General features: G+C 41.3%; 1 protein-coding gene across 2 annotated transcripts; it reads right to left on the bottom strand.

Annotated features, from left to right (window-relative positions):
* Positions 1-83: 83 nt before the first annotated feature.
* Positions 84-14,464, bottom strand: clint1a (clathrin interactor 1a). Of its 2 annotated transcripts, none has more exons than XM_033633495.2 (12): positions 14,288-14,464; positions 10,445-10,549; positions 9,384-9,480; positions 8,829-8,937; positions 8,201-8,365; positions 7,895-8,078; positions 7,340-7,559; positions 7,152-7,236; positions 6,451-6,516; positions 5,639-5,946; positions 2,643-2,853; positions 84-2,524 (listed from the first exon to the last, which is right to left on the bottom strand). In XM_033633495.2, exons 1-12 carry the CDS (start codon positions 14,326-14,328, stop codon positions 2,217-2,219), a joined length of 1,899 nt encoding a protein of 632 aa, XP_033489386.1. In that variant the 5' UTR covers positions 14,329-14,464; the 3' UTR covers positions 84-2,216. The 2 variants fall into 2 exon arrangements, with proteins under 2 accessions (XP_033489386.1, XP_033489384.1); XM_033633493.2 differs by having other exon boundaries at positions 5,639-5,949; positions 14,288-14,463.
* Positions 14,465-14,826: the final 362 nt, after the last annotated feature.

The raw sequence follows: 14,826 nt of genomic DNA, 5'->3' as shown, positions 1-14,826 counted from the left end.
GTCGAGCGCGGTGGCTCCACTTTTGCTGCTTGAAGCTCTTTTGAATGAGGCTAATGACACAGCGCACCAAATAACACACACCATTAACAAATTTCAATCAACTGTTTAATGTTGTAGATAAAGAATCGATGTGTAAATCAAATCAAAATGGGAATAATGCAAAATTTAATTTTCTCAAAGGATTTCCTTTTTTTTTGTACATTTGCATATGCTAGTGTTTCAGTAACAATCCCATTTTTTAGAGAAGATCAAAACAATCTGAAGTAGAAAACAAAATGAAAAAAACAACCTCTACTGATATATTTTAGAAAAAAAGAAAAAAGAAAAAAAAAAACAGCAAACAGATTTTGGTCATTTTAATGCTTCAGACTCCGACACAAGGCTACTATGTGTTAGTGTGCTCCGCCTCTTGAGCCCTTGGGAGAGCAGGAAAGCACAACTTCAATCCTCTCGGGGGGGCTGCAGCATCCACTGCCTTCTCCTCTGGTCAGTGAATTATTTATTTAATTGTTGACATGACAAAAATGCCAGGCAGCCAAGATTTATTTATCGCTCATTACAAGGGTCAGGAGGCAACCACGGGCAGGCACTTGAACCACAGAAGAGCAATGTTTTGTACATCTAACCGATCAGTTAGCGGGCGTACAGCTGAATGGAATTGTTCATTACAACACGTCTTCATCCAACCACCATAAAGTACTGGGTGTGTATAAACTGCATCCCAACTGGTAAAAGTGCTTCCTCTTACAATATTCCTGATAAGTTGCAAAACATACTTCCACTGATGACGGCTATGACAGAAACACTATTTTTCAAAGTTGCTGTTTTTAATGTGCAAAAACAAAAAAAAAGATGGAAGGTGTGAGGGCAGCATTTACTGAAATGCACTGCTGGATATTTAACACATAACAGATGGATGCATGATGCAATAACAGTCTGGATCAACACTTGAAGGTGTTGAGTTAAAGTTGAGCTCAGTATGTTTTCATCCTGTGTGTTTTTCTGAGCCCTGAAGTTATCGCTGACCTGAATAGAGCGGAACCATAAAAGTGTGCGTGGGACAAACAACACAGAAGTGAAGTGATTTTTAACGATTGCATCTGATATCACAGACAGTACGCTTGGCTTGAGGCATTAGTACAAACACAAGATGTTTGTACCTGGTAGAGAAGCTCCGTTTTGGTAGCTGTCCAACACTGCACAGTCACATCGGTTCCTTCAAAGAGGTTAACTGAAGAGAAAAGGCAAACGTCTTTCAGGCACTCTGCTGTAATAAAGAACCCACGACCCTTGTGCGAGGCTTTTTCTACCTACTGATTATCTCATTTGGATGCAAACTGATTATAATATTCTTCATAAGTAAAATATATAGATATATTTATATATATAGCAATAAGAAAGGCCACAAATGATGGTCTGTTGAGGGAAGAAACCCCTCAAATTAATTAACAGCCTTCACTCCAAACACTCGTTCATTACTTTAACTATAGCACTGACAGGTCACATCTGGAGTGTGTGGACACTTATGTATAAATAGAAGGTGTCAATGTGCTTTGTTGTTGTGGGTCTTGATTCATATCAGATTTGGTCTGTATGATACACACTGTCACTGCCTCTCATATAGGAACTTCATAACTTATTTGTAAAGGGCTCCAGATTTCTATTTACAGGTCAAAGGAAGAGCAATGACAAAAAAAGAGGTAACAACATTCTTAAATGTACATTAGAAAGTTAAAATGGCTGATCATGTTATTCAAACTTATTCAGCAAAATAATCTCCACCAAAAAAAAAAAAAGCTACTAATTTATTTATTTTTTTGCTATTCTGGTGATTTCACTTGATTGAGGTTATAAAAAGCACATCCCCTCTGACATTCTCTTGGTGGCACACTCTTCCTTCTTCTCACTGAGTCACATGAAACCAACAGGGCACACTGACATCAGTGTGTGTCGGACCGTCACCCAAGACCAGACAGACCATTGGTTCAAACAACACAAACATTCATTTAGATCCATATCAGTACACGGCATTTCTTTTATAAAAAAAAAAAAAAAAAGAAGAAGATGAGATTGCAGGGTGTTGGTATTGTGATAGTTGACATTATTCAAGTACTCTTTGTTTGCAGCTCGTAACAATCCTTCACCAATGGACGGAGAGATAGAGAGAGATAGAGACCAACACCACTCCACCAGATGATCTTTGCTCTCCCGCTCTATCACTTTCCAAAGTTGCCGAAGTCAGCAAATGCGTCGAGTTTGGGCTGTGCGACCATTGAAGGGTTCATTGCCATTCCCATTCCCATAGCACTGGGCATCCCCATGGTCATACCTGGCTGCGGCATCCCCATGTTCATGCCCATGCCCATCATGCCCGGGTTGGGGGCCATCCCCATTCCCATGCCCATTCCCATTCCCATGCCAGCACCAGGGTGCATCATAGGATTTGCAGGCGGTCTGACCGTTGTAGGTCCAAGGCTCATACCGGAAAATCCCTGGGAGAGCATGTTGGCAGGTGCCGGGTTGCCTGGAAATGACAGAACAAATGAAATAAATAAACGTGCCAAATTTTAAATCATTTTTGATTGATGGGGTGCTTTGACGGAGAGCTACAGTGAGAGACGGAGAGCTACCATTACTCTCACCGTGTTGGAGGGTATTGAGGGTGGGCTGGCTTTGCTTGGGTGGCTGCATGCCTGGGCCCAGGAAGTCCAGGCTGATGTTAACTGAGGGGTCAGACCAAGTGGAGGGGAGGGCTGCTTTGGCTCCGGCACCCTGAGAGGCCACTCCCTGCTGCACAGGCTGGAGGGGCTGCACAGACTGCGGTTGTAGAGGACCCCCCATGTTCGGGAGCGGCTGGCAAAGACAAAGACAAGCACAGATACAATTTTAGAGAAGGAGATGAGCCATGCTAAAAATCACGGAAATATGCAGTGATGAGATACCTAACAGCTCCAATACTGAAATACATGATAAAAAGATACAGTTCTTTCTCTGATTCAAGGCCTTAAACCCCCACTTAACCTCGATACTGTCAGAGAAATCTGCTACTGTCTCTTTCTGAGCTCATTAAAACCTACCATCTAAAGAAACTAGAGTAAAAGGGAGTGGTGGGCGTCTTCCCAGTGCAACAAAGAATGAGTTTTTTTTAGGTCAACAACCTTTTAACATGGAAATACAGTAGACATCCACAGGCTCTTGTTGGGTTTTTAATGTTTTTGTAACTCAAAACTGATTCTTCTCATTCTGTGTGTCAGTAACAGGAGGAGTGGGTCGTTAGTGGGCGGTCTCTGGGGGAGATGAGCATCTGGTGAGGCTGCATGTTAACCCTCCACCATCATGCCTGTCTTCCATCTTTCAATCACACGAGGTACGTCTTTATCACACAGGCATACTGACTCATGTGGTCCACAAGCAGCACAAAGCAGGAGTAAACGTGTCAAGTCTTTTAAATTCTGGACTGGAACGCTACTCTAAGTATTAAATTACTCTCAATGTTTGCCAATATATTTGCAGCCTACGCATAGGCATAAAATGGTTTAAGGGTTTTTGTCTTTACTTGTATATGCCAGTATATTACTCATAGCATTCACATTCAATGGCCAAGGCCAAATTAACAAGCCTGGGGTGAGAAGATTATAAACATCAATTTTAATGTAAAAGTGGCACCCAACATTGGCTTAAACAATATTCTAAATTGATGACAGTACAATTTGTATCTAGAACCAGAGTAATTTTCTTGGGCCAATACTGATATTTGGCTGGACAGAAAATAGGGAGTGCTGCACTGGGTCAAGATGGTCAAGAATCTAGGTGTTGGTGACTGTAAAAAAATAAATAAATCAGATGCTCTTCAAGGATAGGGCAAGTAGACAAATGAGATTTTTTTTTTTAAGAATGACTGTCAAGCTTACTTAATTAAGCTTACTTAATGTAAAGGTCCATGGTGTGGGTTGGCAGTCTGAAAAGCAGCTGAGACACTCTGATTTCTAAGTACAAATCATCAAGAGAAAGCTCATCAAGAGGTGACATGAGTCATATGGCATGTTAGTAGTGCCCACTTGCAGAAAAAACCTTGAAAGACATGACGGTGAAGATACACAGAAAAAATGTAAACATACACCGTGACTGACTGACTGACATACAGTATATGATAGCAGAAAAAGAAGCTGAATCACAAACTGAAAGAGCATAAATGAAATAAGAGCTAACATATACTGTAACAAAGTCACACATGAAATGAAAGAAAAAAAAATCTAAATAAAATTAAAGGACAATCTGACAAAAAAATCCAATACATGGTAAAGTATATATTAGCTCTTAATTCATTATCACTGTGTTTCACTTTCATTGTCATTGTGACCTTAATTTGATTTTTGCAATTCATTTTTTTAATTATATATGTCAGTCAGTCACTGTATATGTTCACATAACCTGTGTCTCAATTTAGGGGCTGCAGTCTTCGAAGGCTGCATTTGAAGACCGATTGCGTCAAAAAAGCGTGAAGGCTCCATCAAACCCTCCAGAATTTGGAGCATGCAACAGATGAGTCCTTCGTGGCCCACCTGATCCCATGATGCATGATGGCCCACCCTATCCCATGATGCATCCCGCACCGGTGAAGATTAGCAGTTGTTAACTAGCTAACAGTTAACTGTTGTTAACATTACTATTAGCTAAAAGCACACAGCTTAAACAATCTTAATTTAGTAAGTTTATCTGAAAATGGTCCTCCATCAGCCTGAAATATATTAAATCAAATCACCTCCTCAAGTATTAAATTAAGAAAAGAAATATAACAACAGTCTCTGGGTCCATGATTTAGGGATAAATAACTTACTAGCTTACTCCTTCTTTCATCAAGTGCAGCTGGTTGCTAGGTGTTATGAAATGTTATTGAAATTATATTGTTATAATTGTTATGGAATGCCAACAGGTTAGAGCGACGACTGATGATGCAATTAGGAAATCCTTCGCAGACTGTCCCATTTTGGAAACTGTTCTGTTTGGCTGATGCAGTCTTCAAGGGATGTGGCCGTCGTTGACCGCTAAGGCTTCAAAGGCTGCAGTCCCTGAATTGAGACACAGCTATTGTCTCTGTTATTTTCACTGTCATGTCTTTCAAGTGGTGCTAATGTGCCATGTGACTCATGTCACATGACCTCTTAAAGTAAGCACCTGTCCCCAGTGCATTTTATACCGATTCTCTTGGTTATCCATTTATTAACAAAGGATGTTCACCAACAGTGAGAGTGCCTCGGATGCTTTTCAGACTGCCAACCTATACCATGGACTTCTATATTAAGTACGCTGGAAGTCATTGCTTTTATTTTTACTAATATGTGACTGTAAATGTATCAAAAGTAAGACAGATTTCTATCCTGAAGTGTTTTTATCCAAATTATATGTTGTATTTTTTAAATACTGTCTGAAATATATACACCAACACATACATCTGTGATTTTTTTTTTTTAAAATCACTAAGATGCATCGTTCTGTCATAAAGTGTATCGTTATTTTCCAGAGGATATTTTGTCTCCACCTGTATAATTTAAGCCCCCTTCAAGAGTCTTGTAATGATATGTATATCAATAAATTATTAAGAAAGGATGCGTGTGGGTATGAGTGCAATCATGCATACCTGTGACACAGACTGGGGCAGGATTGTGGTGCTCATGCTCTGTGTGCTGCTCATGCTAAAGTTAAGGCTCTGGGAGGAGGTGAGGGACTGAGTTGGCCCCATCAAGTCAAACAGGTCTGCTGAGGCAGGACCTGGGCCTGAAGCTGCGACTGGGGCAGGGGCAAGAGCAGCGGCAGCGGCAGGACCTGTCATGGCTCCAAAAAGGTCACTTCCGCTGGTGTCAACGGTCTGAGCGGATGCTGGTATCTGACCTCCAGGGAAGGCATTCCACTCTCCGAAGTCTCCATTGCTGCTCGAGGAAGGTGCTGCTGCTGCAAAAAAGACAGTTGCGTGAATGTCTGTATTTGCCATCCAAACAGTGATGTTTGTATTGTGAGCTGTGTAAATAATTGCAGGATGCTACAAACAAAAGTCACTCAAGCACATTTGAACCTGTCATAGCAATCAAGAATAAGCACTTGAGTCTTCAGTGAGGCCAGTCTGGCTTTATCCAGGGCATTCTCAGTGACCACTGGTGCCACGTTTTAAATTTTCATTGAACTGGCCCTGCTTGTTGTCTCTATCCCTCCTCTCAATCTCTCTCAGCTCCCTCCACCCCCACCCAACTTCTTCCTCTGTCCCTGTCTCCTTGTCATCCATAACAGGAGTTGATGTGTGTCTGTTCTTGTTATGCAGAGCAGGTAGCAGGCTCCATATGGCCAGGGCTTCCTCCCAGCATCTCTCTGAATATTCTAGCAGTATGGCTGCAACAGCACAGCACACACATGCACACACTAACAAAAAGAAGAAAAAACAAAAGTCTTGAAACCAACCCGATCCAGAGGAGAGGCCGACAGAGGCAGCAGGTGAGGAAAAGTCAGCAAATCCACTCATCAGGTCTGCATTAAGAAACAGACATAAACACATCAATTTTAAACAAGTGAGCTCCAGGTGTCATTCCACCATAGTTAGCATTCCTTCAGTGTCAGACGTGTAGGAGGGAGGGGAGGGGTGGTGGCAGTGGATAGGTGGAGAAGACCAACATCTGTTCAATGCTCCTGCCCTCTCCATTCACCAGGGACTGCTCCAAAAACATCTGGTGCACTTAGTTCCTATACATCAATTCCCTCCCCCTGCTGTCCCCAAAATCTGAAGCTAGCATCAGCAGCTGGGCAGCCTCACTGCAGACTCTAGTCCTGCAGTCACTGTGGACTTTCCTGTTTTCTACAGTGTTGTAACGTGGAACAAAAAGGTTATTCTTGATTTGCTGGTGCCTCGCTTATTTGCTAAGAATATACAACATGTAAATAAAATATCTTAGAGGCTATTGGAAGGCGTGTTTTTCAGTTTGGGCAGAGACCAGCTGTTTCCCTAAGGTGCTAAGCTATGCAGAACATGTCTGGTATCAGTTGCGTTTTTGTGGTTTCAGCATAGAAATTGATCCAAATCTTCTCAGCCAACTTCTTGTAAAACAGCAACAACAAGTGCAGTTCACAAAGTGTCGGGGTATTACATGAAGTTAGTGACATTATACCTGTGGCAGCAGGCTGGCTCGGTGTTGTGTCCACCATTAGTAGGTCAGCTAGGGCGGTGCTGGGCTGGGAGGCTGTTGGCTGGGGCTGGAACAAAGAGCATTTACAGTAAGATCAGGACTCAGTCCATGCCTAACTGTACGCTTATCAATAAAGTTTGATCTTATATGTTTAGATATGCTCTTACGACCTGTTTGGTGGTAGTGGATGGGCTACTATCTCCTGTGTAGTTGGCTGCAGCCCCCAAGTCTACTTTCTTAGACGGGACCCCTCCTCTCTTCCGTGTTGCTGTGGTCTCTGTTGCTTGGACTATGTGTACACTCTTGGTGGTTACAGTCTCCTCTTCATCTTTGAATTCTTTCCCTGACTGGCCATTGTGAGACGAGCGACCCCGGTCCTCTTCGTTGTCACTATGGAGACAGGAGAACTCAGGTAAGACAACTACTTATGTGAGGATACAGATAAGGTTTTCTTTGAACATACTACTAACATCTGTCAAGAGACAAATAAATAAATAAATAAATCAATAAGATGCAAACCATGTTCTGAAGGAGGGATTGTTTTTATCTATAGATATATTCATTGTGAATTAAGGGCCTTTGACAGCTTCAGAAAACCGATTTAGAGTGAAGGCAAGATTCATATCTCTATTTTGACTTTTGGTGCTGGGGGCTTCTCATTTCTTTGTATTTGGAACATGGTTTGCGCCTTTTAATTAACATTTGCGACAACTGCTGTCTCCAACCTGAATCGATCTGGTGAGTCGTCTCTGTCCTTCTTCCTGAATCTGTTTATAGTATCGTCAATGGTGCTGCCGATTTTGTCGCTGATCTCTCCCAGTTTCTCGCTGAAGGGGAATTGTCCTTTATTTCTCTCCCAGTCGTCGTCCCACTTTCCCCGGCTGTCGCTGGAGTCGTACCTGTCTCCCGCTGGAGGGGAGGAATTGAAGGAGGTGGAAAAGCAAATAGAAGGAAGAAAAAGAGGACATGAATTAAGCCCAAATGTTTTTGTTTATTATCAGTCCATTTATATAACTCAACCAATGACTTACAGTAACCCCTGTATCCCATGCTGTCTGAGGATACTCCGATGTATTTATCTTTCATCTTCTTGGACTTTTTCCTTTCTTCCCTAAGCCTGTCGTCATCCTGGACAAAGTCTACCAGCTCCTTCACCTTGTGACGCACATTCACACCTTGGTCCTTCCCATTCTCATCTAGAGACAGTGAGGAGACACAGAAACATCGACATTAATATAATTATTGAATTAGCAACTTCTTCTGTTAACAATGTAATGAAACCACACATGCACACACAAACACACACAGGCACACACCGGCAATACCTTTTCTAGTTTGTGAGCTACGTCTGAAATACACACATGGTTGGGAAGAGTGAAAGCAGCTTTAGAGCAGTGTGTGGTTTAAGGGTTTGTGGACTAAGCAGTGCTTAGGGCCTCTGTCCCTTCATTACAGCTCACACTGAAGCTATTGTGAATAAATACTAAACACTACAATACTAAGGTGTAGAGAGCGCCTCACTGCATCAAAGCAAAATGGAAAAGGCAAAGTGTTTTTTCTTTAGCAAGTATTCTTAGGTACTACTCGTTTGACATGTGAAGAAAAATATGGTATACAGGACAGAATAGATACAGAGGGAAGACCAGAATGACAACTTACCTACAAAGTGGTAGCTTTCTAATGATCTGAGGTCATACAGATGTTCTCTGGCACTGGTAACAACCCTCTCTGATCCATTCCTGATTAGATGGGCCAGCAGTAACAGGGACTGAGAAAGAGACACACAACAGAGCAAAGAATGTTTGAGACTTAAATTATCAACAGAATCTTGATGGAGTCAAGCTGACCTGTTCAAGCTGTGATTTCTCTTCCATGAACGGAATCACATGGTAACAATGTGAGGTATCTAAGTGTTTCCATTCAAGGCCAAATATTTTTGTTATGTGAATTATTTAAATATATTATTCCTGTCTGTAAGTAATGAGCAAAACGTTTGACATTAAAATTAAAAGATGGCTTACTTTGTAAGGGCTCCAATTTGAAGCCATGTTTGTTTGAGTTGGGTCTGGTCCGAAGTTTTATGTCAAATCAAAACTGTATTTAGTGCTTAGGTGTTCAGCCCTGTGTCATAATTAAGTATCTGTGTGTGTGTGTGTGTGTGTATGTATGTATGTATGTATGTATGTATGATGTTGCAACAGTACTGTGGCAGACCTTGTAGACTCTCCGCCAGTTCTTCTTGTTATCCCTCAGCATGCGGGTCCACAGCATGTTCATCACCTCTGGAAACTGCTCATACATGAAGGTGGCTCTGATTACAGAAACATTCACAAACAAATTAGAAAGAGGGAGAAACTGTCCTTTTGGCAACAAGAGTTTAAAATCCCAATGCATGGCAACCAAAAATCGGACCAGTTAGTCTGTTTCAACCTTTGTACTAAAGAGCCCCAGGAACTAAACTCAGGAATTATTGCAGGAGCTACAGGTGCCCTTAGTATATTTGTGTTTGTGCATCCCCTAAGTCCAAAGAACTGCAAGAATTAAGCAAATCAGACCAATAAAAGATCTAAAAGTGGCGTTCATCACCATATGTCACTTTGCATGCAACAAGACAACAACACTGTAAATTTAGAACAGGTTCAGTCATTGTTTTGTTTGTAATTTACTGTTCTTTACTGTCATGTCTGAACTAAAGAAGGGAAAGAGATGCGCTGAGGTATAAAGGAAATCTGAAAAACACCTAAAGGTCGGGACTATTTCCAAAGCAGCAAAGATCTTGTCTGTTTGTCTAGTTCCTTTTCTGCTGAAGTATGTAACCACAATTACAAAGTTATGTTTTAATCTCACACTTAGTTTCACACTGTCTCTAGTCAGCATCAAAAGCCAATAGCGTTTAAATGTCAACAACAACAACAGAACATTTTAAGATTCCTATGTCTGCCTGAATACTGATTGCAGCAGTCTGAATGAGTGCTGTATGTCTTAGCAGTTGTGAGGCTTGTGTTCAGTACTGCCAACAGTGGTACAGTAGTTTCTGGCTGGCAGAAAAACTACTACCTTGGAAACAGAGACTTTTGTGGGCAGGGCCCGAAAACCAAAGCTTAAAATATGTTCCTATGGTCAAAATGGAGGTATATTTCCTAAAAAATGTCCCTGCAAAAGTCCCTGCAGTTGAAAAGGGCTTTAAGATCATCTGTCTATGGTTTGATTTTAGGTACAAATAACCTTGTTGCTTTCAGCAGGACATAATGCACAACACTACAAATTATCCTTACCTTGAGATTTCACTCATCAGCTGTCCTGAAGGTCCCCAGGGATCATCATTGGTAGCCTCTCTGACTTTAGACTCCACCTCTGAGTAGTTCATCACGACGTTGGTTCTATACAGGAGGATAAGAAAACAACATAACTCCATTATTCATGTCTACATGGCATTTGGCATTTCAGTTCAAAATATGTGGCCTCAATGGCAACTAACAACATAGGCAACAATAGATGAAAACTACTCTTATTACAGCCACGCCCATCCACTTGTCCTTGTAGAGGCTAAACAGAATGAGAATGGGACAATAGGGAGTGCTTGTGTGTGTGTGTGTATGTGTGTGTGTGTGCGCGCGTGTGTGTGTGTGCGTGTGTGTGTGCGTGCGTGTGTGTGTGTGCTCTGAATCTAACCACTCGTCAAAACCAAAAATAGGATACTAAACAAGCAAATGCAGTTCTGCGTTCAATATGAACACAACAAGTGAGACCTCAAATGGCACTGCGTGACACAGGGCTCCGCTCACTGTGCATGAGCTCTTGCTTGTTGACACTGTCAGAAACTAGAAAAGAAAAAGGGAACTAAAATGGGAAGAAACTGACAATACATAAGGTGGCTCTCTAATAATATTAGGCAGACTAACTAGAGAGCTTGTTCAACAAGGTTAGTGGGTTTTGCAGCCTGTGAACACATTGAGAATGATTATATACAACAAACTACGGAAACCCAAACTTTGGCCTGTATCTATTCTGTTCAGATCAGACTACATAAATGTAAGCTTCTGTTTGTGGGTCTACAATTGTCACAGCCAGCAAACAATGGGGGTATGTCATAAAAGGTGTAAAGAAAAAACAAAGGATTTCCAAGGCAAAGGATATTCTAGAAAGAAAAAGGATATATGACCATTTATGGTACATTATTGTCTCTACAGGGCGCCGTTGTAAAAGAGACTTTGAATCTCAAGTGGACTATCTATTATTTGTGAAAAGAGATTTAATAAATCTGTTATCTGGTGTATATATATTTAGCAATGACTGGACAAACTGCTTATCTGGAAAATTCTTGCTGCTTGGGGAGCAGTATGTTTACATCCAATGCCGTGATCTAAGAGTATGTGTAGCATATATAGCCACAACATTTTCTGTGCCCAGTGACCTTGGGGCATTTTCATTTTTAGTCTATTAGCGTGAATATGAAAAGTTTCTTTAAGAACTACAAAAATATAATCTACATTTAAAAAAACAGGCAACTTATTCCAAATAATTAAGTGAGCCCTGTCACAGCTTTGGCCAAAACGAAGTGAGGCAAAACATTTGAACCCTGCGCCTCGTCATCCCTCCCTCGCTACTGCCACATCAGCAATAAAATGTACAGGGCCTGAAAAAGCAGCATTGAATTGATGGGTGGAGATACACCCTCTCTGTGGTTATGGAGAAAGGCTGTGCTACTACTGCAAGCTGCAGGGTATGGTTACCACTCTGACAACATACTCTCTTTTGTAAAAATGTAATCTGTGCCAAAAAAATTATTTGAAAATGACCATGCCAGGTGCTTTTTCGAACCTGATAAAATCAGCTCGAAGTTGGATGATGGGTTACATTAACTTAACGTAAAAGATCCTGGACAGACATCAAGCCTCGTCCTCTATCAAACTGAATTCTGATGGCAATATTCTTCATATTAAACACTTTAGTTCCAAAAACGACTTTGTTTAATAAAGTATTCATCATTTTTAGATGAGGGTTCATGTAGTTTTTAGTCTCTTTGATCATTTTGTGTGCTGTGTTCCTAAATGTAAGTATCCTGAGTCTCTCTAGCTACCAATAGTGCACAGTGTTTCATGCTTGCATGAATGACACTCAAAACACAAGAGGATATAATGTAGTGATGCAACATCTTATCTGTTCGTGGCTCCTGTCCTAGATATCGGCCAGATAAAACGGAAGTTGTGATACTCTCTCACAGTGCCAGACTATAGCAGATTTCCGTTAGGCTGCTGTGGTGCTGCATGTCAGAAATTTTCCCTTGCTGTTACTCATTAACCCAACTATATCTTATTCTTCATACAATACATGTTGCTTTCGATCGTTGCAAGACCTATTTGAAACATTTGCTTGCATATCCTGCCTCAGCAAAAACCTCACCTTAATCATACAACAGGAAATGGTGCATTATGCCACAATGTTAGTGTGAATGACTCACAACTAAGTTAACCCTTAATGTAAATCATTTACAATTTAAGTTGATACAGAAAGTGACGATATCTGAATGTCACAAAACACAAGCGCTTTCATCACCCTTGATTTCAAAGAAACCAGGAGGAAAAGAAACATGGAAACTCCCATCCCTTTAATCTTAAAAACGCAAACCCTTTCTTCTTTCTCGCTCTTGGTTTGCTCCCCTCTCTGTCTCTCTCTCTCCCTCTCTCTCTCATGAAAGTAATCCATGTTCCAAGAGGTCACACTCCAGGGAGACAAGTGCATTCAGCAGGAATGCCTTCTTGGGTGGACTTAAAAAAAAACACCCTGTTGTTTGGGTCTGCAAAATTAGCCATGAAAGCCTTGACGGGAGGAATAATTGAGCAATAGCCTACCACAACCATACAGTACAGAGTAGTATGCTCACATTTAGTTAGTGGCTAAAAGTAAACCAGAGTCCAAAGCAGAACAAAAGACACACTATCCCCAAGGTGTTGCTCAAGTTGAGTGCTGGCTGGTAGATAATTTCAGGCACTACATTACTGCTGCCGGCCATGCAGTAATGGACTTACACAGCCATTAAAGTATGCAAAGATTCGCACATCTGACACATGCACAAGCAGTGTACATATGTTACATGCTTATGGTCACTTTCTTTACATTCTGCCTGCCAAACTCCCTCTTCTTCCCAGTCAAACCTGGTGGGAAGGTAAACAGTAACCAATGTGTAAAACTGAAGTAAAATAAAATCCTTGAACTTTATCTAACAGCTGGACATCCACCAACAAGTTGCAAAACACTACAGGATCACTAGTCACTGATTAATAAGTGCACTGTTGTAGCACTGTTGTTTATGTTGTTGTTCTTTGCTGTTACACAGTTTTACCGTGTGTAGTGATATAACAAAGATTTGAAGGCTTGATAGTTGCTGCAGCAGTTGATTAAAGAAATAGCAGCCAACAGATGTGTTTATATTTGACAGTATTGTGAAACAGTACGTCAGACACTTTGACAACTCTTACTTACTCTTACACGTGGTTTAGCTTGAAGTTTAACAACTGAATTAATGTACAGTCTGGCTACTGTAACACTAGGTGTAACTTAGCTACAAGTGCCATAACAATCATGCCGGGGAGTAACACATTTCTACAATCAATGAAGTTCTGTATTTACTTCCACACAGTCGTAGCTAAAAACGGCTGTACGATTATGTGCGTTAACGTATAACGGTTAGCTTTTATCATTAGATAAACATTCCCCGCAGATTATTCAGCTCAGGAGCTGTCAAACTAGCTTAGCTGGCTCGGCTAGCTGCCTAGCCAGCAGGCTAGGTAATTAGCTAGCTTGTCTGCTAAGTGAGTTAGCTTGCACTGTCGGACAAACCGCACAAACAACAAGCTAAAGTGACCTCAGTACACTGCTAACGTTATCCCACGCTAACCAAAAGCCTTCGCAAAACAACGGTGACAAAGAAGAGGCACTCATACTTGAGACAAACAGTATTTGTCAAAGTCAGCTAACTAACTTGCTAGTAGCATACGGGCTAGCTAACTTGTTCGAGTGACGTGACGTCAAAGTTTTGGGTACGTGTCTCTTTCAAACAGGTAAACTACGAGCACAAATAACACGAAATAGACGTAATGCAGCTGTGTGATACTTACGCTTTGTCAACCAACTCCCTAACCTTCCACATGTTCAACATCTTGGCTCCGTGAAAATGGGCTTTCTGCCTCGACAAAACCCTTTACTCCACACGAACACCGAAACCAAACCTTGAACTCTCTGAAAGTAAACTCTTCTTCACCTCACTCTCAATACAAGAGGCGCAAACGCACCAGCAGGCGGACAGGCAAGGTTACTACGGGAAATGTCGCTGTCACGTCACACGTAAAGCAGCATTGGAGTTGTAGTTTCTAATTAGTGTCCGGGCACCACCTTTGATAATGTAAGTACACTCAAATGGAGAAACAAACAGCTTTCAACTCGGTACACAAATAGGCTATACAACAATTATGGCGAGGGGAGCTGAAGAGGAGTGTGATTAAACTGTTCTTCATTTCCAAAACCACTACAATCCCATCCAGGATCCATGGGGGTCGACTGGGTTAGGAAAAAAAGTAGATTTTAAGGATTTAAAAACTTAGATATCCTGAGAGCCCAGTTCATACAGCCAATATGTATCCTTGTTGGAAAAAGTAGT

The sequence above is a fragment of the Epinephelus lanceolatus genome, chromosome 7 (assembly GCF_041903045.1).
Source record: "Epinephelus lanceolatus isolate andai-2023 chromosome 7, ASM4190304v1, whole genome shotgun sequence".
In the NCBI taxonomy this organism is placed as follows: domain Eukaryota; kingdom Metazoa; phylum Chordata; class Actinopteri; order Perciformes; family Serranidae; genus Epinephelus; species Epinephelus lanceolatus.
Note: the sequence above shows the minus strand (reverse complement) of the source record. Positions and strands in the feature narration are given on the sequence as shown.